The sequence below is a fragment of the Lolium perenne genome, chromosome 7 (assembly GCF_019359855.2).
Source record: "Lolium perenne isolate Kyuss_39 chromosome 7, Kyuss_2.0, whole genome shotgun sequence".
NCBI classification, from domain to species: Eukaryota; Viridiplantae; Streptophyta; class Magnoliopsida; order Poales; family Poaceae; genus Lolium; species Lolium perenne.
In genome coordinates this window covers 103,522,067-103,549,626 of record NC_067250.2, presented here as the reverse complement: position 1 = coordinate 103,549,626, position 27,560 = coordinate 103,522,067, and the positions used below count along the sequence as shown (strand labels likewise).

The following is a 27,560-nucleotide window of genomic DNA, read 5'->3' as shown; positions in this document are numbered from 1 at the left end:
TCGCCAGCGGCAACATCATCTTGCCGCACGACGGCGGTGTCCCTTTCACCAGCCGACCCGGCCCGGCACCCGGTCCGACCGGCCCCCGGCCGGCCAACCCGGCCTGCCACCCGGCGCGCCGCCCGGTTCTCCGCCCGGCCCGCCACCCGGTCAGACCGCCCCCCGGCCAGCCGCCCAGCGCGCCGACCGGTTCTACGGCCGGCCTGCCGCCCGGCCAGACCGGCCCCCCGGCCGGCCGACCCGGCCTGCCGCCCTATCTGACCGGCTCCGCGACCGGCCCGACGACCGCTCCTTCGCCGGTGCCCACCTCGGCTCGCGCTTCCTTGCGCGACCCGCATTGGCGCGCTGCCATGCAGGAGGAGTACGACGCGCTGCAGCGTAATAGGACCTGGGAGCTCGTTCCCCGGCCCCCTCGCGCCAACGTCAACACCGGCAAGTGGGTCTTCAAGCACAAGCTCGGCTCCGACGGTACTCTCGAGCGCTACAAGGCGCGCTGGGTTGTGCGCGGTTTTCGGCAGCGCGCTGGCGTCGACTTCACGGATACGTTCGCCCCGGTTGTCAAACCGGGCACGATCCGCACAGTGATGCACCTCGCCGCATCACGTGCGTGGCCGGTGCATCAGATGGACGTCTCCAACGCCTTCCGGCACTAACCTATTAACGAGATGAGGAATAAATCGCCCCCCAACCCTAACCCGCCCCGCGCGCGGCGCCGCGCCGCCGCCGGGGCGCCCACCTCCGCCCGTCCACTCCAGCCCTCCCCCGGCGTTCTCCTCTCCGCCGCCGCTGCCGGGAGCGCCGCCAGGCAAAGCCTGGTCGGTGTGGTGGCGGCGGCGGCCATCCTCCTAGCGCCGGGTTGCGATGACGACGGCGCTCGTTGTCCTCTCCCGCGGCGTTGGTGCAGCGAAGGGACGGTGGCCACGGCGGATCCGGGGACCGCAAGATGCAGCGGCGCCTCCTTCCAATCTGATCCGGTCCCCATGGGGATCGAGCGGAGGGGATGGGCGGGCTCCTGGAGTTTCTGCTCTAGGCATGGCGGTGGTGGTCTTCTCTTCCGCCGGAGGAGATCGGCTAGTTGTGTGGCTAGCCGTGGCGGATCTCGCAATCTGTCGCCTAGCTCCCGATGGCGAGGCGTAGCTGCCGGTGAAAGCCGGCCCGGACTTCGGTCATGGCGGATGATGGCGGCGTGCTTCGTCGTTACCTTGTTGAAGGCATTGTCTCTGCAGCCTGCGTTCTTCGCCTAGGCTGCTCCGGGGGAAATCCTAGACCCGGGTCTCCCGGATCGGATGATGGCGGCGTGCAACGCCGTTCTCCCTGTTGGGGGCATTGTTTTTGGAGCAGACAACGGATGGCGGTGGTGATGAGGTGGAGCGGTGTGCTTTCGCTGTGTCGGCGTCGTCGAGTCGCCGCGGCATGGTGCAATGGTGTCTCGGGATGGATGCAGTGTGATGGACTCGCGCAGGATGGTGGAGTCGTCTGGCGCCGTGGCGGCATCGATGGCAGGCCTGGCATGGTCAATGCGATGATCTCTCTTGAAGATGGAGTCGAGGAAGACGGCGGTAGCAACTTCTATGGCATAGGCGTTGGCGTATGCTGGGAGTCTGCTTGACTGGATGTGCTTCTCATCTGCTATTGGGCGGCCTGGGAAGGCATTTGGTTTTTGGTTGATGTGAATTGGTGAATTGTCACCCCCTTCATCCCTCTGTAGGTTTAGCGAGCTGGCTTCGAGTTTGATTTTTTGTATTGCTCTTGTAAGGTGTTGTGAATAATCTAATAAAAAAAAACTGTGTGCATCCTTTGGATGCAGAAGCTGGGGCGATTTCTCCACCATTTCGAAAAAAAACCTATTAACGAGATGCCGAAGAGCCAGTTGCTGTTTTCTGCTATGTTTGGTTTCAGAAATCCTAGTAAGGAAATATTCTCGAAATTGGACGAAATCAACGCCCAGGATCTTATTTTTCCACGAAGCTTCCAGAAGTCCGAAAGGGAAATGAAGTGGGGCGACGAGGCGCCCACACAACAGGGCGGCGCGGCCAAGGCTTGGGCCGCGTGGCCCTAGCGTGTGGGGCCCTCGCGTCGCCCCCTGACCTACCCTTCCGCCTACATAAGCCTTCATCGATAATAGTTCCAGTACCGAGAGCCACGATACGGAAAAACTTCCAGAGACGCCGCCGCCGCCAATCCCATCTCGGGGGATTCAGGAGATCGCCTCCGGCACCCTACCGGAGAGGGGAATCATCTCCCGGAGGACTCTTCATCGCCATGATCGCCTCCGGAGTGATGTGTGAGTAGTTCACCCCTGGACTATGGGTCCATAGCAGTAGCTAGATGGTCGTCTTCTCCTAATTGTGCTATCATTGTTAGATCTTGTGAGCTGCCTAACATGATCAAGATCATCTATCTGTAATGCTACATGTTGCGTTTGTTGGGATCCGATGAATAGTGAATGCTATGTTATGTTGATTATCAATCTATCATCTATGTGTTGTTTATGATCTTGCATGCTCTCCGTTATTAGTAGAGGTTCTGGCCAAGTTTTTACTTGTAACTCCAAGAGGGAGTATTTATGCTCGATAGTGGGTTCATGCCTCCATTAAATGCAGGACAAGTGATGTAAAGTTCTAAGGTTGTGGATGTGCTGTTGCCACTAGGGATAAAACATCAATGCTATGTCTAAGGATGTATTTGTTGATTACATTACGCACCATACTTAATGCAATTGTCCGTTGTTTGCAACTTAATACTGGAAGGGGTTTGGATGATAACCTGAAGGTGGACTTTTTAGGCATAGATGCATGCTGGATAGCGGTCTATGTACTTTGTCGTAATGCCCAATTGAATCTCACACTACTCATCATAACATGTATGTGCATGGTCATGCCCTCTTTATTTGTCAATTGCCCAACTGTAATTTGTTTACCCAACATGCTATTTATCTTATGGGAGAGACACCACTAGTGAACTGTGGACCCCGGTCCATTCTTAACATCGAATACAATCTACTGCCATACTCGTTCTACTGTTTTCTGCAAACATCATCATCCACACTATACATCTAATCCTTTGTTACAGAAAGCCGGTGAGATTGACAACCTCACTGTTAAGTTGGGGCAAAGTATCTTGGTTGTGTTGTGCAGGTTCCACGTTGGCGCCGGAATCCCTAGTGTTGCGCCGCACTACACTTCGCCGCCATCAACCTTCAACGTGCTTCTTGACTCCTACTGGTTCGATAACCTTGGTTTCTTACTAAGGGAAAAACTTGCCGCTGTATGCATCATACCTTCCTCTTGGGGTTCCCAACGGACGTGTGCTTTACCGTCACAAGCAGCAAAGCTTTTTCTGGCGCCGTTGCCGGGGAGATCAAGACACGCTGCAAGGGGAGTCTCCACTTCCAATCTCTTTACTTTGTTTTTGTCTTGCTTTATTTTATTTACTACTTTGTTTGCTGCACTAAAACAAAACACAAAAAAATTAGTTGCTAGATTTACTTTATTTACTGTCTTGTTTGCCATATTAAAAACAAAAAAAAATTAGTTACTTGCATTTACTTTATCTAGTTTGCTTTATTTACTGTTGCTAAAATGGGTACTCCTGAAAATACTAAGTTGTGTGACTTCACAAACACAAATAATAATGATTTATTATGCACACCTATTGCTCCACCTGCTACTACAGCAGAATTCTTTGAAATTAAACCTGCTTTACTGAATCTTGTTATGAGAGAGCAATTTTCTGGTGTTAGTTCTGATGATGCTGCTGCCCTTCTTAATAATTTTGTTGAACTATGCGAGATGCAAAAGTATAAGGATGTAGATGGTGACATTATAAAATTAAAATTGTTTCCTTTCTCATTAAAAGGAAGAGCTAAAGATTGGTTGCTATCTTTGCCTAAGAATAGTATTGATTCATGGACTAAATGTAAGGATGCTTTCATTGGTAGATACTATCCTCCTGCTAAAATTATATCTTTGAGAAGTAGCATAATGAATTTTAAGCAATTGGATACTGAGCATGTTGCCCAAGCATGGGAAAGAATGAAATCTTTGGTTAAAAATTGCCCAACCCATGGACTGACTACTTGGATGATCATCCAAACCTTTTATGCAGGACTGAATTTTTCTTCACGGAACCTATTGGATTCAGCTGCTGGAGGTACCTTTATGTCCATCACTCTAGGCTCCGCAACAAAGCTTCTTGATAATATGATGATTAATTACTCTGAATGGCACACGGAAAGAGCTCCACAAGGTAAGAAGGTAAATTTTGTTGAAGAAACCTCTTCCTTGAGTGATAAGATTGATGCTATTATGTCTATGCTTGTGAATGGTAGGACTAATGTTGATCCTAATAATGTTCCGTTAGCTTCATTGGTTGCTCAAGAAGAACATGTTGATGTGAACTTCATTAAAAATAATAATTTCAACAACAATGCTTATCGGAATAATTCTAGTAACAACTATAGGCCATATCCTTATAATAATGGTAACGGTTATGGTAATTCTTATGGGAATTCTTACAACAATAATAGGAATGTGCCCCCTAGACTTGAAGCCATGCTTAAATAATTTATTAGTACACAAACTGCTTTTAACAAGTCTGTTGAAGAAAAGCTTGGGAAAATTGATATACTTGCTTCTAAAGTCGATAGTCTTGCTGCTGATGTTGATCTTTTGAAATCGAAAGTTATGCCTAATGAAAATAAAGATATTAAGTCATTTGCTACAGCAAACGCCATCCAAGTTAGAATTAATGAGAATATAAGATTGATGGCCGAATTGCGTGCTAGGTGGGAAAAAGAAGAAAATGCTAAAGATAACAATGTAGCTAAATTTGGACTATTACCACCACTAGTAATGCTAATGCTTCACATGTTGCTACAACTCCTACTATCAATGGTAAAATAATTGGTGTTGGCAATGTTTCTACTTCTAATACAAAGCCTGCAAAACTGCCGGAACCTGCTAAAACTGCTGAAACTGCCTGTGATAAAACTGCTGAAATTTTTTCCAATGTTGGGGATAATGATCCCATTGCTTTAGATTATAATGGTTTAGATTTTGATGATTGTCACATCTCTGAAGTTATAAAGTTCTTACAAAAACTTGCTAAAATTCCTAATGCTAGTGCTATAAATTTGGCCTTTACAAAACATATTACAAATGCTCTCATAAAAGCTAGAGAAGAGAAACTAAAACTTGAAACTTCTATTCCTAGGAAGTTAGAGGATGGTTGGGAGCCCATCATTAAGATGAAGGTCAATTATTTTGATTGTAATGCTTTATGTGATCTTGGTGCAAGTATTTCCGTTATGCCTAGGAAAATCTATAATATGCTTGACTTGCCACCATTGAAAATTTGTTATTTGGATGTTAATCTTGCTGATAACTCTACAAAGAAACCTTTGGGGAGGGTTGATAATGTTTGTATTACGGTTAACAATAACCTTGTCCACGTTGACTTTGTTGTCTTGGATATTGAATGCAATGCATCTTGCCCCATTATATTGGGAAGACCTTTTCTTCAAACTGTTGGTGCTATTATTGATATGAAGGTAATATTAAATATCAATTTCCTCTCAAGAAAGGTATGGAACACTTCCCTAGAAAGAGAATGAAGTTACCTTTTGATTCTATTATTAGAACAAATTACGCTGTTGACGCTTCATCTCTTGATAATACTTGATACACACTTTCTGCGCCTAGCTGAAAGGCGTTAAAGAAAAGCGCTTATGGGAGACAACCCATGATTTTACTTCTGCACTTTTGTTTTATATTTGAGTCTTGGAAGTTGTTACTACTGTAGCAACCTCTCCTTATCTTAATTTTCTTGCATTGTTGTTGTGGGTATACTTTATGGGTATATCAACGACATAGCTTAGATCCGGCAAGCCCGGGTGGCCCACCGACTGTGATGGTGGCATGTGGCCCATCGGGCGGCCCAGTTGCTGTTGATCGTGAAGGATGAAGTCTAGCCCAGGAACGAGGAGCCGGATCTTAACCGACCTACGAAGGAGGCCGGATCCGTGGAGGCCCATAAAGTATCCGGATCCAGCACGGCCTAGAAGGAAGGCGGATCCTTGACGTACACGGCAAGGTATTGTACCGTAGTTAGGTAACTTGTATTCCGGCTAGGACTCTCCATGTAAACCCTAGATCCGTGCGCCTTTATAAGCCGGATCCCGGGAGCCCTAGAGGCACAACCACAACTCATTGTAACAACGCGAAAGCGCCCAGATAATTCCAGACAAGCAGCAGTAGGCCCTGTCATCGTGCAGGTGTTCCGAAGCTGGGTAAATCGCGTATCACCGTCCCGTGTGCACTCCGCCCTATGGCCCCTACTTCTTCTCCCCCTCGTGAGGATCCCTCCTCCGAGGTACCATCGAATAGGCAACGACAGTTGGCGCCCACCGTGGGGCCTGTGGCGTCTGGAGGCCGGAACCAGGAGGGTTCCGCCATGGGAAGCTACGACGACACCATCGCTGTGGGGCGCGTCCTCTATGCCGGAAATCTGCCGATCGTCCCTCCGGACGAGTGTTGGATTCCAGCTAGGACAAACCCCGTCAAGCTCTCCATCGTCCCAGTTGGCGGCATACACATCCTCATCGGGGAAACCGTCGATTCCGACGGAAACCCACTGGTAAGTAACGCAGACGCGACCGCCGCAGAGCTGGACGCTGTCGCGAAGATCCGATCTGAGATGCAGGAGCTTCCCAAGGAAGATTCCGCCTTGGATCTGGAAAAATCAAAGCCCACCCAATCCGCCCCTGAGCAGGAAACAACGGTGGAAGACCAATGCAGATCCGCCTGGGTCTCCCAGGTGTTAGAAAAGCAGAGGTGCCACTTCGTACACTTCTTGGCCCATACCGCCGGAACCGCCCCTCAAGAAGACGGAGCTGGTCCTGAGCAGGTAGAGGCACCGGAAAACGACGCGGATCCAGGTCAGGCTGAGCCTGTCGCAGAAAGCGAAACTCCGGTTGAAGAGTCGATTTTGGGCAATCTAAGCCCAATTTCCGGAGATACCCCCTCCATGGATACTGACGAGTTCAACCGCAAGCTAGGGGAGTACGGTTTCGGTGATCAGCCTGAAGTCGACTCCGCCCAACCTAAGCAGGTTCTCGCAACCGTAGCAGCGCTGGGACAACCTGGATCAGAAGACGCAACCAACCAATCCGACCCTCAGCCATCCCGCCAAGGATCTCCAATGTCACGGGAGCGACCCCGCAGGGACTCTTCCTCGGAGGAACTCCTGTCACCTGAAGAGATGGTTGCACGAGCGGTTCTTAACAAACCTATAACCTCGGGCGACGCCGCAGATCCGGAGGCTCTAGAGGCCAGGAGAAAGGAAATGCTGGCCACAGCCAAGAAGCTCGCCAATACCGCAGCCGCAATAAGGGATGAAAGGGCAGAAGCTGCAAGCTTGATGGACCACTTCGAAAGACAGGATCGCGAAATTGCTGACACACTCGAGCATGTCAAGAGCATGAGGCAAGAGTGGGAAGTAAAGATGACTTATGCGCAGGCGGAGGCCGATCGAATCGTTAGAGAAGCAATTCCGCCCCGCAGAATCAATTTCGCCACGCCCGCAGAGCAGCAGCCGCTGGAAACCCCAAAAGATAACATGCTAAAAGCTGCGGAACTATGGAAAAAGAAGGACGAAGAAGTTGATATCAACTACCTCCGCAAACTTGTCGCTTCAGCAATGCAGCAGCAAAGCAAGGCGGATACCTCGCGCAGGTTAGAATCCAATCCGGATAACTGTGTATCTACCGCGCAGAAGGACGCTCGCGCCGATCGACATCCCGACGATGAATCACACACCGGATCCTCGGAGCGCAGAAGAAAAGCCAGGGAACACCCAAATCCGATCCCCGTACCGTCAAAGACGCCTTCGTCAGATCCAAGAAAGGGAAAGGATGCAATGTACTCTGGACGAGACAAGTACCGCAACCCCTCTCCTCCACCTAATGGTTACCCGCGACCCCCTCGCCGCCGTAGTCCAGCCGGAAACACCAGGCCCCCAGGGCATGGTGGGATTGTTATCCGCGACAACGTGCTGCCAAGAAACAGAAACAGGGAGCGCTCGCCGGAACCACGCCGGAACCAGAACAACGATCGTGAGCCCGAGCCCAGGAGGAGTCGGAATGAGGAGCGCGACCCGGAGCCTCGCCGGAGCCGGAACGACCAGGGCAGCCAGCGCCATGGCGAAGGCAGCCACAGGAGCCGGAGCCAGCACCGGGAAGGCCGAGGAGAATCTGAAGGTGGAAGCAAGAAGTCGGATCGCCCCCCTCGCAGGTCTCCCTCACCACCACCTAGCGGTGGCGGCGGAGGTGGAGGCGGAGACGGCGGCCGGAGATCTCGCTCTCGCTCACAATCTCCTCGCCACGGCTCGCGCGACGTGCGGGAACGCCTTAACGAATACAGAACCGACTACATCGGTCCAAAGTGCTTTGGCGGGATGATTCGAGAGGAACCAAAGCCAAGGATGAACCTCAAGCTACCCGGAAACCTGAAGCATTATGATGGCACCGAAAGGCCGGATACCTGGATCGAGGATTACTATAATGCAGTAACCTTTGCCGGAGGAACCCCTAACATCGCCTGCCGCATGCTCCAGTTGTACCTTGTAGGTCCAGCCCGGATCTGGCTCAGTGACCTCGAGAAGAACTCCATCTTTTGCTGGTTCGACCTGAAGACCGCTTTCGAGAAACACTTCAGAGGCACCTACAAAAGACCTGCCACGGCAAGCGACTTGCAAGCCTGCATCCAGAAGAAGGGAGAAACCTCAAGACACTACGTCACACGATGGTTGGCATGCGAGGAACGAGTGCGAAACGTCGACCACACCACCGCCATGTACGCCTTCATTGGTGGACTGCGAGAGGAGGATTGCTGAGGCATACGCTCACTCGTTTGGCTAACTCAAACAAGCTGACTTTGGATGAAATGATCTCCATTGCCAGTGATCATACTGCCGCCGATGATGACGCAGGCGGTGATCTCGCAGCTACAGCAATCCCCCTACATCAACAAAAGAAGAACTGTGATAACGGCAACAGCAGCAGCCATAAGCGCAAGAACCCTGATGACCAGAAGAGTGGCGGATCCGAGATGGTCGCCATGGCATTTCAACGCGGAGGTTCAGGAGGCGGAAGAGGACGCGGCCGTGGAGGCGGAGCCGGCAGGGGTCAGCAGCATGCCACTGAGGTCACAGCTGGCGTATCCCGCGCCCCGCAAACCTACGAGGAGTACAGAGACATGCCCTGCCTGGCCCACTTGGATCCGGTTACAGGGAAGTCCACTCACACCAACCGCAACTGCAAGTGGGTCAATGATCTAAAGAACGACCCGGAGGCAGGATACAAGCGAGCCCGGAAGCACCGCCCTCGCGGCAAGGGAGGCAAGGGCAAGAACAAGGACAAAGAGGAAGATAGTTCCGAGGCGATGGATGAGGATGATAACTAGCCGGATCCCAAGGCAGGGTCCGCAGGTAAATCCAACCCATTCGAGAAAAAGAGCGTGGGGGCTTACCACACTTTCCTCGGAACCCCAACAGTCCGCGCTGCCAAGTCAGCTACCCGGATCCTGAACGCCACAGTTCCGGCTGTGCCGCAGTATGTCGTGGTCGGAAGTCCCGTGCACATTTGATAGGGAGGATCACCCTGCCATTGTGCCAAAAGAATGCTACGCCTTGGTTGTAAGTCCCCGCATAGACGGGTATGACTTCTCCAAGTGCCTCATGGATGGTGGAGCCAGCTTGAACATCATGTACCTGGAGACTCTAGAGTGGATGAACCTCACCAAGGAACAGCTCAAACACAGCACAACTGAGTTTCATGGCGTGGTTCCGGGTAAGAAGGCGAATTCCCTCGGCAGCATCACACTTCCCGTGGCTTTTGGCGATGTTCACAATTTCCGCGAAGAGAAGATCACGTTTGAAGTTGTGCCCATCAAGAGCTCCTACCACGTTATCTTCGGCAGGCCCACCTACCACAAGTTCCACGCAAGAGCGTGCTACATCTACAACAAGCTCAAGATTCCGGGTCCTAAGGGTATGATTACCGTATCCGGAGACTACAAAACGGCTCATGAGTGCGAGTTAGGCGAAGCCGCCTTCGCAGAGTCTGTGATATCTGGAGAAGAGCTGAAAGGCTACAGAGCCGCGGTAGATCCGACTGAGATGCAGACCACCAGGAAGCAGATCTCCGAGCACAAAAACTCCTTCAAGGCCACGATAGAAACCAAGAAGCACGACCTCATCATAGGCGACCCTTCTAAGCAGGTTTCAGTCGGAGCCAACATGGACCCCAAATAGGAAGACGCGCTCGTCGAGTTCCTCCGCGCTAACATGGATATCTTCGCATGGCAACCTTCTGACATGTCCGGAGTACCTAGGGAACTCGCCGAGCACTACCTCAACATAAATCCGGGGGCTAAACCGGTAAAGCAAGCTATGCGATGCTTTGGAGACAAGAAGAGCCGCGCCATAGGAATGGAACTAGCTAAGTTACTAGAGGCAGGTTTTGTAATAGAAGTTATCCACACCGATTGGGTCGCAAATCCCGTCCTTGTACCCAAAAAGAACACTGAAATACTAAGAATGTGCATCGATTACTCCGGCTTGAACAAGCATTGCCCGAAGGATCCGTTCCCCTTGCCGCGCATTGACCAAGTCATTGATTCGACGGCGGGGGCGGAACTTTTGTGTTTTCTTGATGCGTATTCCGGGTATCATCAGATCCGGATGAAGGAGTCTGACCAAAAGGCAACTTCATTCATCACCCCCTTCGGCACTTACTGTTATGTCACCATGCCCTTTGGTTTGAAAAATGCAGGTGCCACCTACCAACGTACGATGCAGCGGTGCCTGAAGGACCAAATCGGCCGCAACGTGCACGCTTACGTCGACGACATCGCGGTCATGACCCGGAAAGGATCCGACTTGATCAGCGACCTCACAGAAACCTTCGACAACCTCCACAGGTACAAGATGATGTTGAATCCGCTGAAGTGCGTCTTTGGCGTGCCAGCCGGAAAACTCCTTGGCTTCATAGTCTCTCACAGAGGCATTGAGGTTAACCCGGAAAAAATCAAGGCAATCCTGTGTATCAAGCGGCCAACTTGTCTTAAAGATGTGCAACGACTAACTGGTTGCGTCGCAGCAATCAGTAGGTTTGTTAGCCGTCTTGGCGAGAAGGCGCTACCTTTGTACAAGCTGCTGAAGAAAACAGACAAATTCATCTGGGACGACGCAGCCGACGCAGCTCTTCGGGGGTTGAAGGAAATACTCACCTCCCCACCTATCTTGGCAGCCCCAGCAGAGTCAGAGCCAATGCTCCTTTATCTGGCAGCTACCAACAAAGTCATCAGCCTCGTCATCGTGGTGGAGCGAAAGGAAGAAGGTCATGAATATGACGTCCAAAGACCTGTCTATTACATTAGCGAGGTACTGACAGAGTCAAAGCAAAGATACCCTCACTTTCAGAAGCTAGCTTATGGAGTGTTCCTAGGCAGCCGGAAGCTGACACATTACTTCCAAGAGCACCCAGTAACAGTCGTGAGCAAGGCTCCGCTGTCAACAATTCTCAACAACGCTGACGCAACAGGGCGTACGGCTAAATGGGGCATCGAATTATCCGCCTTCGACATCGTTTACAAGCCTAGGACTGCGGTTAAATCCCAAGTCTTGGCAGATTTCGTCGCAGATTGGACAGAAGCTCCGGATGCAAGTCTGGAGCCGGAACCAGAAACATGGGTCATGCACTTCGATGGATCCAAGCAGCATCAAGGCTCAGGAGCCGGAGTCACCCTGAAGTACCCTACCGGAGAAGAACTGCAGTATGTTCTGCAGATCCACTTCGAAGCTACAAACAATATGGCGGAATACGAGGCTCTACTACACGGTCTGCGCATCGCTAAGGAAATCGGGATCAAGCACATTATATGTTGTGGAGATTCCGACCTGGTGGCACAACAAGTAGCCGGAACCTGGAACGCCAGAAACTCCGTCATGGCGGCCTACAGAGACGAAGTTGACGAGATCGCCAAGTGCTTCCTCGGATACGAAGTCAAGTACGTCAGGAGAGACGATAACACAGCGGCAGACATGCTATCCAAACTCGGATCCGGCAGGAAGCAAATTCCGCCTGGTATTTTCCTGGAGCACCTACGGATACCCTCAGTTAAGGGCGCTAACCCGGAAAACCCAGAGGTGGCAGTATCTCCGGCAAAGGAAGTGATGGTTATCATTCCGGCTTGGACCCAGCCTTTCCTGTACTACCTCATCGATCAGAAGTTGCCAGAGGACGAGGTCTTCGCGCGACAGATCGTCAGACGAGCAAGATCCTACACAATTGTTGATGGACAGCTCTACAAACGAAGTGCAACAGGGGTATTTCTTAAATGCGTCTCCAACCAAGATGGCATTGAAATCCTCAGAGAGATCCATGCAGGGGATTGCGGGCATCATGCCGCCCCCAGGTCCCTCGTTGCCAAAGCTTTCTGGCTAGGATTTTACTGGCTCACAGCTAAAGAAGATGCTGACAAGTTGGTAAAAACCTGCCGAGGTTGCCAGTACTATGCTACTCAACCAAATGCTCCAGCCCAAGAGCTGAAGACCATACCTATCACCTGGCCGTTTGCGGTCTGGGGGCTCGATATGGTTGGTAAGTTAAAAAGATCATCTCCTGGCGGTTTTGAATACCTTTTGGTCGCTGTTGACAAGTTCAGCAAATGGATCGAGGCTAAGCCAGTGAGAAAAGCCGACGGTGCTACGGCACTAAAATTTGTCTGCAGCCTCGTGATGAGATTCGGCATCCCACACAGCATAATCACAGATAATGACACAAACTTCGCTCAAGGAGAATTGAGGGATTATTGTGAGACAGTAGGGATTCGGCTGGACCTTGCATCTGTGGCTCACCCACAATCCAATGGTCAAGTTGAAAGGGCTAACGGCCTAATATTATCAGGAATTAAGCCACGCCTTGAAGAACCGCTGCGACGAGCAGCTGGAGCTTGGGCCGACGAGTTGGAAGCTATCTTGTGGAGTTTGCGAACTACCCCTAACAGGTCAACAGGGTTTACCCCATTTTTCCTGGTATATGGATCCGAAGCCATGCTTCCCTCCGACATCATTCACGATTCACCGCGAGTTTCCGCCTACAATGAAGAAACAGCTGACGAGGCCAGACAGCTATCTGTGGACCTGATCGAGGAAGCTCGGAATTTAGCTGACCAGCGCTCCGCCATCTACCAGTAGAAGCTCCGACGCTATCACAGTCGTCGAGTTCGGAATCGCTCCTTCATGGCAGGAGACCTGGTCCTCCGCCTTCGACAGGTGAAAGACCATAAGCTGCAATCTCCATGGGAAGGACCCTTCGTCGTTAGCAAAGTGCTTCATAACGGGTCGTACTACCTTGTTGATTTCCGCGAGCTGAAGGATAGACCTGCTAATTGGCACCGGAAACGCAAGCGTGAGGATCCGGATGACATCTACGACGAGACAGATCGCCCTTGGAACATCGCACAGCTACGTCCTTTCTACACTTAGCATATTTTTTCCGAGTTACAAACTCTTTAATAGTTATACATGATCAATGAAATAAAGCTTATGGTTCACTCTTTGAGTCTTTTACCTCCTTTACTTGTTCATTTTAGATCGTGTATGTTTTTCCGACTAAAACCGCAGAGCTGGATGTTTCCGCCTAGGCGTGTATGAAAGTTGTGATTTTCAAAATTGTCCTTTAAGACGTAAGCCTAAGTTTTCTGGTGGAATTTTTTTTGTTGCGAGCTCGTGGATTCCTGGTAGCGACTTCCGGCACCTAGGCTGGGGGCTTGTTTCCGCGGTTATGGACGAACGCCATTGGGCTTCGTCGCCGCAGGCGAGCGTTTCCGGCCAAAGGTTTTCCGGCTCGTGGAAGGTCAAACGAGCAAGCCGGAAAATTAACAAACCAGCACTTGCTTTCAACAAACGAAACATGCAAATAATTCTACCGGATAGCAGGATAAGTTTTCCGCCCACGCATAATTGTTTCGTCCCTAGATACTTAAGAATTAAAGTTATATTACAAACCCTCGCTAGGGCCAAAATGATGCATTGTTTTTCCGCAGGACTAAGTTTTTTACTTCTCCTTAACCGGAGAAGTTTCCACGTTGGCATCAGCTCCCCCTGCATCAGTCGGAGCTTCCTTCTCTGCGTCTTTGGCGGGCGAAGAGACATCTTCATCTTCTTCCGCTCCAGCTGCAGTCGGAGAAGCAGCGCCACCTTGGTTCTTGGAGCTTGTCCACGTATACTGGCTTCCGGATTGGGCGGGCCTGTTTTCCGCTTCGCGATCCTCCAAAAGCTCAGCTTCGAGAGGTTCGTCAGCAGGAAGAACCACCTTCTCATAAAATTCATCATGGCGGATCCTCCGAGCAATGCGTGTATCATAGCCGCTAACCGCGTCAAGCAGCGCATTGACATCACATTCTGGAGGAACGCCAGAAGTCACCCGGTCCAGGTTTAAACTCGGATTATGCGCTAAGCACATAGCCAAGGACATGGCAGCTGCACCCCGTGCTGAAGAGGATTGCAGGTCCACAACCAGCTCTGGAAGCAAATCCATCCTCTTGATGAGCTTGCGCACATCGCAGGTTCGGCTCTTCTTGATGTTGAGGTTGTGACAGATTTTCCTGGAGGCGGAGATGAGATCCTTGCAGTCTTCTCCGGCCAGCTGAAGCAGGTCATCGCGCGGGAACTGGCTCCGACGTTCCTCATCATATCCGAGTGGATCTGGAAGATGCAAATTTTGTTAAATACAACAAGTTGCACATATGCTGTCGTATAAGTTTCGAGGACGTACCCATGACGTCGGAGTTGAGCAGGTCCCAGCAGCTCTCTGCTGTTTCCATATACTTGCGAAGACCTCCAATTTCTTTTTGCTGCTTCTGGATGATGTCGCTGTCAGTTTGTCTTTTCAGTTCAAACTCACCAGTTTTCCGAACAAGCTCCGAGTTCTTCTCAGAAATTTTCTGTTCTGCCACTGCAAGTTTTGCTTCGAGATTCTTGTGTGAAGCACGTAGAGTCTCCAACTCGGAGGCAGCTGCAGCGAGAGAAGAGGAGGCACCTGCTCATAGTTATATAAAGCATCAAGGTCGGAAAGTGCGGGACATAACCCACAATCGTCAGATGATCGGAAACCAACCTTGAGCTTCTGAAAGTTGTTTCTTCAGAGCCGCATTCTCCGCCTAAAAGTGCTGGATTTTCTCCGCCTGGCTGATGGTCACACGACGCTGCAGCACAATGTTTTTGTGCAACTCGTAATGCAGGGCTTTTTGTTCCTGCAAACACAGTCAGAAATGGAGTGAGTTCCGCCATCATGGTTTAAGTCTTTCTAAAGTATTGTCGCTGGAAATTCTTTCCGCCATCATGCTTGGGGGCTACCACGACATTTAAAACTTTCCTTTCAGATTGAGTTCTCTAAAAGTATTCAGACGATAACTGATAAAGTTTCCGCCTAAATACTTGGGGGCTACTAGGGAGTTACCTTTTGCTTGCAAACAAGCTTGTCGAAGAATTCGCCAATGTTTTTCTTGACGTCCTGGATCTCCGACGTTTCAACGTCCGGTTTGCCCCAGGCATTGTTCAGCATAGCATTGAGCAAATCTTGCTCCAGCTCCCACTTCTCTGCCTCCGTTAGTTTGTTAAAAAACTTCGTGGCATAGGCTTTCGGGGTGGAAGTAAGATCAGCCGGATCTCCAAAGTTTTTGGGGAAAACGACCATATCACCTGTGGTGGCTTCAGCTTTGCCAGATGAATTAACTTCTGCATCCCCCTGGTTTCGTCCTTCAGTTTCGTCGTTGATGGGACCCTTGCCGCCGGAACCATCTCCGCTCACTCTGTCGCTGCTAACCGGAATTACTTCCGGTGGAGTGGGTGCGGCAGGAGTTGGAGACTGGTCCGCGGGAGGAGGAGAAGGCTGCAGGGGGGCTTGTGGAGCGCTCGGCGGAGCTGGCGTCGAAGGACCAACGGCGGGAGATTTCTTCTGCATATACTTAGTGATATGCTCCTGAACATTGGTCCGCGCGGTGGTAGGGTTCGGATTCCTGTGAGCAAGTAAAAGGAAAGTATACATAACACAGCTTACCAAGATAAACAATGCATGTTACTCGGAAGCTTACGCTGCGCCCGGAATGTTGGGACGTGAGGGTTTCCCTGCTGTCCAAAGCATCTTCAGGCGCTGGCGCTCCGCCTTCCTGGAGTCAAGCGGAGGTGGTTTGACCACCCTGGGTTTCTTGACGGAAGCTTCGCCGCTGCCTCCGGCATCGGAGCCAGAGACTTTGGCGCGGGAACGCTTTGTAGGTCGAGGAGCAGCCTTTCGGGGCACTCGTTCTTCTTCTTCCTCAGGGTCTTCCGGATCCTCTTCCACCGAGTCACCGCTAACGGGAACTCGGAGTATGGTGCGTAGGTTTTCTTCCGCCAAAGAGTCAAGCTGCGAAAAGGGTGAGCAGAACAAGTTAAACACTTAGAAAATTGTGAAAGGATAAAGGAATGCGAAGGATTAAGTGCTTACCGGAGGACATTTGTCGTGTGTGCTAATATCCTTAATCAGTTCCGGGACCTGTTGGCCCCTAGGAATTTTCACCAACGTCTTGAACCTTCTCTTGAGGGAGTCGGCCGGAAGATCGTGGCGAGTGACTCGGAGGAGATCGTCCGCTCCAGTGTAAGCGCACATCAGGCGTGCGTTGTAGCGCAGGGGCTGGATCCTCCGGGTAAACCAGCTGAGGGTGAGCTGGGCCCCGGTTAGTCCATCATGAACTAACCAGGAAATCCTCCGCGCAGCCTTCTCCAGTATGGGTGTTTGGGAAAGCGTGGGGATGAAGCTCCAGCTCGCCAATTCTTCCGGAGGCGTGTTGCTGAAGGGCGGGAGTCCATCGTGGATGCTCGGAACTGATGCGTTCTTCACATAAAACCATCCGGCGTTCCAGTACCGGACGGATTCGTGGGAGTCGTGAGGAGGATACATCCGACCAGAGCGGAGCATGAACGTCATACTTCCGCAGTTTAGCATGGCCTTGTCCTTCGTCTCTTTCTTCACCCGGAAAAAGAATTGCCATAGTTTGATGTCGGGTCGGATTCCGAGATGCCCCTCGCAAAGAGTTGCGAAGTTCGAGAGCAGGAGGTAGGAGTTGGGGCAGATGTTGTGGGGCTGGAGCCCGTACGTGTCGAGGACGGAGAGGAAGAACTCCGAGCAAGGGAGTGATAATCCGCGCTCGACCCACGCCTTTGTCATAACGCGTTCATCCGCGTCGGGATCGGGAACGTCGCAGTCGCGCGTGAAACTCCAATGCTCGGAGATCATGCCTTCGTTTTGAAGCTCCCGGAGCTCCGCGTCAGTTGTCTCGCAGGGCCACCATTGACCCCGCACCCCTTCACGGCTCCGGGCCTTGGAAGCTTTCTTGTTTTCCACCTCTTGTACCTTGGCTGCCATTCTAGCTTGGCCTTGTAGCTCCTCTTCGAGCTCCTGGGCTGTTGGGATCCGGCCTAGTAAAGTACTGGAAGAGGCGGAGAACGGTTGAGCAAGCCTAACGTCGGAAACATATGGTGGTAGATACCCAATGGGATCCGGGCAAAATGGTTCCACGGCACTGGGATCCGGGCTACTCGGAGAACTACCAGTGCAGTGAGGAGAACCGTGAGACATGCTTCCGGCTGCACCCATGCGAGCTAAGTTGAGTATCCGGATCTACACTAAGTTTATCTTCTACGAGGCCGGCGCACGTACCGTTAACGCGGTGGCTCGACGGAGCTCCGGTGGAGTCGAGGTCGCCGGACTTGCAGGGAATCGCTTCGCGTGACCACGAATCGGTGGCGGGAAGGATTTCCCGTTCAACCGAGGGAATCTTGGCGCGAGGAGAGGCTTGGGCCGGCAGCGCGTGAAGCTCACCGTGGCAAAGTTCGCCGGAGATGAGATCCGTCGGGCGGCGCGGCGCGAGGAAGAAGACGACGTGGGTGAGAAGGTGAAAGAATGAGAAATTACCGCGGGCGAGGGTTATATATAGGCCACGCGCGGAGATTCGGGATTCGGATCCAACGGTGGAAACGGAACGGTCACACCGTTGGATGGATGACACGTGTCTTAGGTCAAGTGCGGTAAAACGACGTGGAGGTAACTTAACCATGCACTCCCGAGATTTCCGGCTAAAGATTTGCATCTGCGAAAATTTAGCGCGGGAAAAAAGGAAGGTGTGCGCGGGGAAAACGGAGTCTCCGTTGCAATACCTAATCTGAAGACGAAGGATTTCCGAATGAATGAACCCGGAATCAAGTAGATGTTTTTGAAGCTCTTCAAGATTCTCTTCGTTTCCGAGCTGAATGAAGTCGGAGGAATGATGAATCTCGGAGAACTTCGGGGGCTACTGTTGTGGGTATACTTTATGGGTATATCAACGACATAGCTTAGATCCGGCAAGCCCGGGTGGCCCACCGACTGTGATGGTGGCATGTGGCCCATCGGGCGGCCCAGTTGCTGTTGATCGTGAAGGATGAAGTCTAGCCCAGGAATGAGGAGCCGGATCTTAACCGACCTACGAAGGAGGCCGGATCCGTGGAGGCCCATAAAGTATCCGGATCCAGCACGGCCTAGAAGGAAGGCGGATCCTTGACGTACACGGCAAGGTATTGTACCGTAGTTAGGTAACTTGTATTCCGGCTAGGACTCTCCATGTAAACCCTAGATCCGTGCGCCTTTATAAGCCGGATCCCGGGAGCCCTAGAGGCACAACCACAACTCATTGTAACAACGCGAAAGCGCCCAGATAATTCCAGACAAGCAGCAGTAGGCCCTGTCATCGTGCAGGTGTTCCGAAGCTGGGTAAATCGCGTATCACCGTCCCGTGTGCACTCCGCCCTATGGCCCCTACTTCTTCTCCCCCTCGTGAGGATCCCTCCTCCGAGGTACCGTCGAATAGGCAACGACAATTGTTGTGCCAAGTAAAGAATTGATAGTAAAGTTCATACTAGATTTGGATTACTGCGCAGAAACAGATTTCTTGTTGTCACGAATTTGAGCAGTAGTCTCTGTAGGTAACTCAGAAAACTCTGCCAAATTACGTGAGTGATCCACAGATATGTACGCAACTTTCATTCAATTTGAGCATTTTCATTTGAGCAAGTCTGGTGCACCTAAAAAATTCGTTTTTACGGACTGTTCTGTTTTGACAGATTCTGCCTTTTATTTCGCATTGCCTGTTTTGCTATGTTTGATGGATTTCTTTATTCCATTAACTTTCAGTAGCTTTGTGCAATGTCCAGAAGTGTTAAGAATGATTATGTCACCTCTGAACATGTGAATTTTGATTATGCACTAACCCTCTAATGAGTTGTTTTGAGTTTGGTGTGAAGGAAGTTTTCAAGGATCAAGAGAGGAGGATGATACAATATGATCAAGGAGAGTGAAAGCTCTAAGCTTGGGGATGCCCCGGTGGTTCATCCCTGCATATTTCAAGAATACTCAAGCATCTAAGCTTGGGGATGCCCAAGGCAGCCCCTTCTTCATCGACAACATTATCAGGTTCTTCTAGTGAAACTACATTTTTATTCCATCACATCTTATGTGCTTTACTTGGAGCGTCTGTATGTTTTTATTTTTGTTTTGTTTGAATAAAGTGGATCCTAGCATTCATTTTGTGGGAGAGAGGCACGCTCCGCTGTTGCATATGGACAAATATGTCCTTAGGCTTTACTTATAATGTTCATGGCAAAGGTTGAAACTGCTTCGTTAAATTGTTATATGGTTGGAAACGGAAAATGCTACATGTTGTAATTGGTAGAATGTCTTCAATAATTTGATACTTGGCAATTGTTGTGCTCATGTTTAAGCTCTTGCATCATATACTTTGCACCTATTAGTGAAGAAATACATAGAGCTTGCTAAAATTTGGTTTGCATGATTGGTCTCTCTAAGGTCTAGATATTTTCTAGTAAGGGTTTGAACAACAAGGAAGACAGTGTAGAGTCTTATAATGCTTGCAATATGTTTTTATGTGAGTTTTTCTGTACCGGTTCATACTTGTGTCTGCTTCAAATAACCTTGGTAGCCTAAGCCTTGTATTGAGAGGGAATACTTGTCATGCATCCAAATCCTTGAGCCAAAAACTATGCCACTTGTGTCCACCATACCTACCTACTACATGGTATTTCTCCGCCATTCCAAAGTAAATTGCTTGAGTGCTATCTTTAAACACTTCAAAAGTTATTACCTCTTATTTGTGTCAATGTTTTATAGCTCATGAGGAAGTATGTGGTGTTTAACTTTCAATCTTGTTGGGCAACTTTCACCAATGGACTAGTGGCTTCATCCGCTTATCCAATAATTTTGCAAAAAGAGCTGGCAATGGGATTCCCAGTCCCAAATTAATTAACCTTCATAATTTTACAAAAATAGACACTCCTCCATGGTATGTGATTGTTGTACGGCACCCCAGGATTCGGTTAGCCATGGCTTGAGAAAGCAAAGGTGGGGAGGAGTGTCATCTAAATAAAACTAAAATAAAAAGGCACTCCTTCATGGTATGAGATTGTTGGCAGGCACCCGAGGATTCGGTTAGCCATGGTTTGTGAAAGTAAAGGTTGGAAGGAGTGCCACCCAAAAATAAAAATGTTTCATGGGAGCCGCTCTTAGAAGGTCTGTCTGGCAAGGGGGTTAGAGTGCCCACTACCATTCGTTGACAACAACAAACACCTCTCAAAACTTTACTTTTATGCTCTCTTTATGTTTTCAAAATCAAAGCTCTAGCACAAATATAGCAATCGATGCTTCCCTCTTCGAAGGGCCATTCTTCTACTTTTATGTCGAGTCAGTTTACCTACTTTTCTCCATCTTAAGAAGCAAACACTTGTGTTAACTGTGCATTGATTCTTACATAGTTGCTTATTGCACTTATTATATTACTTTATGTTGACAATATCCATGAGATATACATGTTACAAGTTTAAAGCAACCGCTGAAACTTATATCTTCCTTTGTGTTGCTTCAATGCCTTTACTATGAATTTATTGCTTTATGAGTTAACTCTTATGCAAGACTTATTGATGCTTGTCTTGAAAGTACTATTCATGAAAAGTCTTTGCTATATGATTCAATTGTTTACTCATTGTCTTTACCATTGCTTTGAATCGCTGCATTCATTACATGTGCTTACAATAGTATTGATCAAGATTATGATAGCATGTCACTTCAGAAATTATCATTGTTATCGTTTACCTACTCGGGACGAGTAGGAACTAAGCTTGGGGATGCTTGATACGTCTCAAACGTATCTATAATTTCTTATGTTCCATGCTACTTTATGGATGATACTCACATGTTTTATACATACTTTATGTCATATTTATGCATTTTCCGGCACTAACCTATTAACGAGATGCCGAAGAGCCAGTTGCTATTTTCTGTTGTTTTTGGTTTCAGAAATCCTAGTAAGGAAATATTCTCGGAATTGGACGAAATCAACGCCCAGGATCTTATTTTTCCACGAAGCTTCCAGAAGTCCGAAAGGGAAACGAAGTGGGGCGACGAGGCGCCCACACAACAGGGCGGCGCGACCAAGGCTTGGGCCACGCGGCCCTAGCGTGTGGGGCCCTCGCGTCGCCCCCTGACCTACCCTTCCGCCTACATAAGCCTTCGTCGATAATAGTTCTAGTTCCGAGAGCCACGATACGGAAAACCTTCCAGAGACGCTGCCGCCACCAATCCCATCTCGGGGGATTTAGGAGATCGCCTCCGGCACCCTGCCGGAGAGGGGAATCATCTCCCGGAGGACTCTTCATCGCCATGATCGCCTCCGGAGTGATGTGTGAGTAGTTCACCCCTGGACTATGGGTCCATAACAGTAGCTAGATGGTCGTCTTCTCCTAATTGTGCTATCATTGTTAGATCTTGTGAGCTGCCTAACATGATCAAGATCATCTATCTGTAATGCTACATGTTGCGTTTTTGGGATCCAATGAATAGTGAATGCTATGTTATGTTGATTATCAATCTATCATCTATGTGTTGTTTATGATCTTGCATGCTCTCCGTTATTAGTAGAGGCTCTGGCCAAGTTTTTACTTGTAACTCCAAGAGGGAGTATTTATGCTCGATAGTGGGTTCATGCCTCCATTAAATCTGGGACAGTGATAGAAAGTTCTAAGGTTTTGGATGTGCTGTTGCCACTAGGGATAAAACATCAATGCTATGTCTAAGGATGTATTTGTTGATTACATTACACACCATACTTAATGCAATTGTCTGTTGTTTGCAACTTAATACTGGAAGGGGTTCGGATGATAACCTGAAGGTGGACTTTTTAGGCATAGATGCATGCTGGATAGCGGTCTATGTACTTTGTCGTAATGCCCAATTGAATCTCACACTACTCATCATAACATGTATGTGCATGGTCATGCCCTCTTTATTTGTCAATTGCCCAACTGTAATTTGTTCACCCAACATGCTATTTATCTTATGGGAGAGACACCACTAGTGAACTGTGGACCCCGATCCATTCTTAACATCGAATACAATCTACTGCAATACTCGTTCTACTGTTTTCTGCAAACATCATCATCCACACTATACATCTAATCCTTTGTTACAGCAAGTCGGTGAGATTGACAACCTCACTGTTAAGTTGGGGCAAAGTATCTTGGTTGTGTTGTGCAGGTTCCACGTTGGCGCCGGAATCCCTGGTGTTGCGCCGCACTACACTTCACCGCCATCAACCTTCAACGTGCTTCTTGACTCCTACTGGTTCGATAACCTTGGTTTCTTACTGAGGGAAAAACTTGCCGTTGTACGCATCATACCTTCCTCTTGGGGTTCCCAACGGACGTGTGCTTTACCGTCACAAGCAGCAGCAGCCCATCAGCTTCGTCGACACCAAGCACCCCGATGACGTGTGCTTGCTCTCTCGGTCCCTGTATGGACTAAAGCAGGCGCCCCGCGCCTGGTACCAGCGCATCGCCGGCTTCCTGCATCAGCTTAGCTTCCGCTCCACGTGCTCCGATGCGTCTCTGTTCGTCTACCGGACCGGCAACGACATGGCATACCTGCTGCTGTAGGTCGAAGACATCATCCTGACGGCCTCCACCGCTGGTCTTCTTCGACAGCTCACCGACCGTCTTCGCGCTGAGTTCGCGTTGAAGGATCTTCGCCCGCTCCACTACTTCCTCGGCATCGAGGTTGTCCGGCGTGAGGACGGGTTCTTCCTCCATCAGCGGAAGTATGCCCACGAGCTTCTCGAGCGTGCAGGGATGCTTAACTGCAATCCTGCGCCTACTCCTGTCGACACGAAGGCCAAGCTCTCCGCCAGTGATGAGTCGCTCGCGTCCGACGCGCCGTTCTACTGCTCCATCGTCGGTGCTCTTCAGTACTTGACGCTGACGCGACCGGAGCTCCAGTACGCCGTGCAGCAGGTGTGCTTGCACATGCATGCTCCTCGGGATGCTCATTGGGCCGCGGTGAAGCAGATTCTCCGCTACGTCTGTGGTACCATGGGCTACGGCTTGTCGTTGCATGCTTCGCCCTCGACGTCGACTGACCTTGTCGCCTACTCGGACGCGGACTGGGCGGGTTGCCCGGATACGCGCCGCTCCACCAGCGGCTACCGCATCTACCTCGGCTCGTCGCTCGTCTCTTGGTCCTCCAAGAGGCAGCCCACCGTGTCTCGCTCCAGTGCTGAGGCCGAGTACCGCGCCGTGGCTAACGCTATGGCTGAGTGCACATGGCTTCGTCAGCTTCTGTCCGAGCTCTCTTGTCCTGTTGACAAGGCTACGGTGGTCTTCTGCGAAAACGTGTTGTCTGTCTACCTCTCCGCCAACCCCGTTCATCATCGGCGCACCAAGCACATCGAGTTGGACATCCACTTTGTTCGTGAGCAAGTTGCCCTCGGTCGCGTTTGAGTTCTTCACGTACCGACGTCACAGCAGTTTGCCGATATCATGATGAAGGGATTGCCATCCACGACTTTTCATGAGTTTTGCTCCAGTCTATGTGTCGGTGCCGACCCTTCGACTGCGGGGGGGGGGGGGGGGGGGTTGTTGAGTAACATATTGTATAGGTATAGGTCCCCGTGTTTTCTCAGGGTTGTACCTGTAATTGTACATGTGTCCATCTATATAAACATGACCAGCCGGCCCTATTGGTGCTGTGCAATCTCCAATAACCCTTCTACAATTATCAAAGGTAGAAGGACTATTGTCTCACATAATCCGAAAATTTCAGCACACTTATCAGAAACAATTTCAGTGGTTCTAGGCAATTTTGTAGAAGGAGTGGAGACTTTTCCTACAACAATTACTTTACAATTAATAGAAGGAGGGTTGCTAGCATTTTAAACTTCATTATTACTAGTGGTGGTGATGGTACAAACTTTAGTCAAATTTTTATTTCTAGCAATTTCATCTTTTCTTTCCCACCTAGCTTGCAATTCCGCTAACATCCTAACATTGTCATCAATTCTAGCATGAATGGCATTAAAAGATTTAGTTTCTTTAACATCATGATGCATAACCTTTAATTTAAGAAATTCAACATCAAGAGCAAGGCTATCAACTTCAGAAGCAAGAACATCAATTTTGCCAAACTTTTCCTCAACAGATTTATTAAAAGCAGTTTGTTTACTAATAAATCCTTAAGCATGACTTCAAGATCAGAGGGTGCACTTCTATTATTGCTATAGGAATTACCATAAGAATTTCCATAAGCATTACCATTATTAGAAGGATATTGCCTATAATTGTTGCTACCAAAATTATTCCTATAAACATTGTTGTTAAAATTATTACTTTTAATGAAGTTCACATCAACATGCTCTTCTTGAGAAACCAAAGAAGCTAACGGAAAATTATTTGGATCAAAATGTGCTTTACCATTAACAAGTATAGACATAATGGTATCAATCTTATCATTCAAGGAGGATGTTTCTTTAACAGAATTTACCTTCTTACCTTGTGAAGCCCTCTCGGTGTGCCATTTAGAATAATTTATCATCATATCATCAAGGAGTTTGTTGCAACTCCCAAAGCAATGGACATAAAGGTACCTCCAGCAGCTGAATCCGGAAGGTTACTTGAAGAAAAAGTTTGGATGATCATCCAAGTAGCCAGTCCGTGAGTGGTACAATTCTTTACCAAAGATTTCATTCTTTCCCAAGCTTGAGCAACATGTTCATTATCAAATCGTCTAAATTTCATTATGTCACTTTTCAAGGATATAATCTTAGCAGGAGGATAATATTTTCCCATAAAAACATATTTGCATTTAACCCAAGAATCAATACTATTTCTAGGCAAATATAGCAACCAATCTTTAGCTCTACCTCTCAAAGAGAAAGGAAACAACTTCAGTTTAATAATGTCACCATCTACATATTTATACTTTTGCATCTCACAAAGTTCAACAAAATTATTAAGGTGAGAAGCAGCATCATCAGTACTAACACCAGAAAATTGCTCTTTCATAACAAGATTTAACAAAGCAGGATTAATTTCATCGAAAGCTGCTTCAGGAGCAGGTGAAGCAATAGGTGTACAAATAAAATCATTGTTGTTTGTGCTAGTAAAGTCACACAACTTAGTGTTTTCAGGAGTACCCATTTTAGCAAAATTAAAACAGAACAACAGAAATAAAAGCTATGATCGAAACTAATTTTGTGTGTGTTTTTGATATAATGAAGCAAACAAGACAAAGTAAAATAAACTAAGCAAAACAATAACAAATTAAATAGATTGGAGATGAGAGACTCCCCTTGCAGAAATCCTCTTTCTCCCCGGCAACGGCGCCATAAAAAGAGCTTTATGAGCGCAGATTGCACACCATTGAGAACCCCAAGAGGAAGGTATGATGAGCACAGTAGAAAGTTTCCCTCAGTAAGAAACCAAGGTTTAATTGACCAGTAGAAGAAAGACGTGACTTCCGAAGGTGTTGCTAGCTGACTTGTGGCAGGGCGCACAACCGGCGTCAGCAACAACGTGAAACATGCACACAACACAACCAAAATACTTTGCCCCAACTTATAGTGAGGTTGTCAATCTCACCGGTTTTGCTGAACACAAATGATTAAACGTACAGTGTGGAAGGAGATGTTTGTTTGCTGTGGAGTTAAAGAGAACAGTGTTTGCAGTAAGTAAACAGAACAGGATGATTGTATCAGTATAAAAGAAAGGACCGGGGTCCATAGTTTACTAGAGGTGTCTCTCCATAAAGATAAATAACATGCTGGGTGAAGAAATTACAACTGGCAATTGACATAATAAAGATCATACATGACAACATGATTACTATGATATTTGTTTGGGCATTACAACATAATACATAAACCGTGATCCAACTGCGTCTATGACTAATAATCCACCTTCGGTTATCATCCGAACCCCTTCCAGTATTAAGTTACAAGCAACAAATTATTGCATTAAGCAATGTGTGTAAAGTAAACAATACAATTATCCTTAGACAAAACATTATTGTTTTCTCTCTAGTAGCAACAACACATCTACAATCTTAGAAGTTATTGTCACTCTTCCAGAAAACTAGAGACATGAACCTACTATCGGCATAAATACTCCATGTTGGAGTCACAAGCATTTACTTTGTCACAATATCTACTAGCAACGGAGAGCATGCAGTATCACAAATAACATATGACAAGTATATAATCGATCTCAACATAATATTCAATATTCATCGGATCCCAGCAAACACAATATGTAGCATTACATAAAGATGATGTTGATCATGATAGGAAGCTCACAAGATCTAAACATGAGGCACAAATTGGAGAAGACAACCATCTATCTACTGCTATGCACCCGTAGTCCAGGGATGAATTACTCACACATCACTTCGGGGGCGGGCATGGAGATGTATAGGCCTCCGACCATGATCTCCCCCTCCGATAGGGTGTCGGGAAGAGCTTCAGAACCCTCCCGAGCTCGATTCCACGATAGCGGCGCGATGAAACTTTTCATGGATGTAGGCTCGCGTGGTTAGGTTTTTCCTGAGATCGTGAATAAATAGGCTGGAGGGCGAGGTCGGTGGAGGCCAGGGGGGCCCACACCACCCCTTGGCGCGGCCAAGGCCTGGGCCGCACCAAGGCATGATCTGGCCGCCCTGTGGCACCTCTTCGTCTCTCCTTCGGACTTCGTCTTTGTTACGGTAAAATAAGATCTTCGGCTTTTGTTTCGTCCAATTCCTAGAATATTTTCTGTACAACTTTTCTGAAATACAAAACAACAGAAAATAGGGAACTGGCACTGTAGCATCTTGTCAATAGGTTAGTGCCGAAAAATGTATAAAAGTGCAACGAACTGTAAACAAAACATTTATAAATTGTTGTAAAATAAGCATGGATCATCAAAAATTATAGATACGTTTGCAACGTATCAGCGGCTGGAGGCTCAGCTACCTCCGGGTGCCTGTCCCGCCCTTGCCTCCGCGCGAGCCAGAGAGGAGCGCTGAGATCGGGCACAGGCGGCGGTACCTGCCGTCGGACCTCCGCGCAGATCCCGCCTACGTCATCGACTCTAACACCTGGCGCACCTAG

General features: G+C 48.8%; 1 protein-coding gene across 1 annotated transcript; it reads left to right on the top strand.

The window, feature by feature from the left end:
- Nucleotides 1-350: 350 nt before the first annotated feature.
- On the top strand, nt 351-27,560 carry LOC127315780 (uncharacterized mitochondrial protein AtMg00810-like). Its single transcript, XM_051346234.2, has 3 exons — nt 351-581; nt 23,080-23,841; nt 27,384-27,560. The coding sequence occupies exons 1-3, from the start codon at nt 351-353 to the stop codon at nt 27,558-27,560; spliced, it is 1,170 nt and encodes a 389-aa protein (XP_051202194.2).

Coding starts and splice junctions, on each gene's coding strand:
- LOC127315780 (XM_051346234.2), top strand. CDS start 351: ATGCAGGAGGAGTACGACGCGCTGCAGCGTAATAGGACCTGGGAGCTC. Junction 582..23,079: donor AACCGGGCACGATCCGCACA/GTGATGCACCTC, acceptor CTGCTGCTGTAG/GTCGAAGACATCATCCTGAC. Junction 23,842..27,383: donor TCTACCTCTCCGCCAACCCC/GTTCATCATCGG, acceptor CAAAAATTATAG/ATACGTTTGCAACGTATCAG.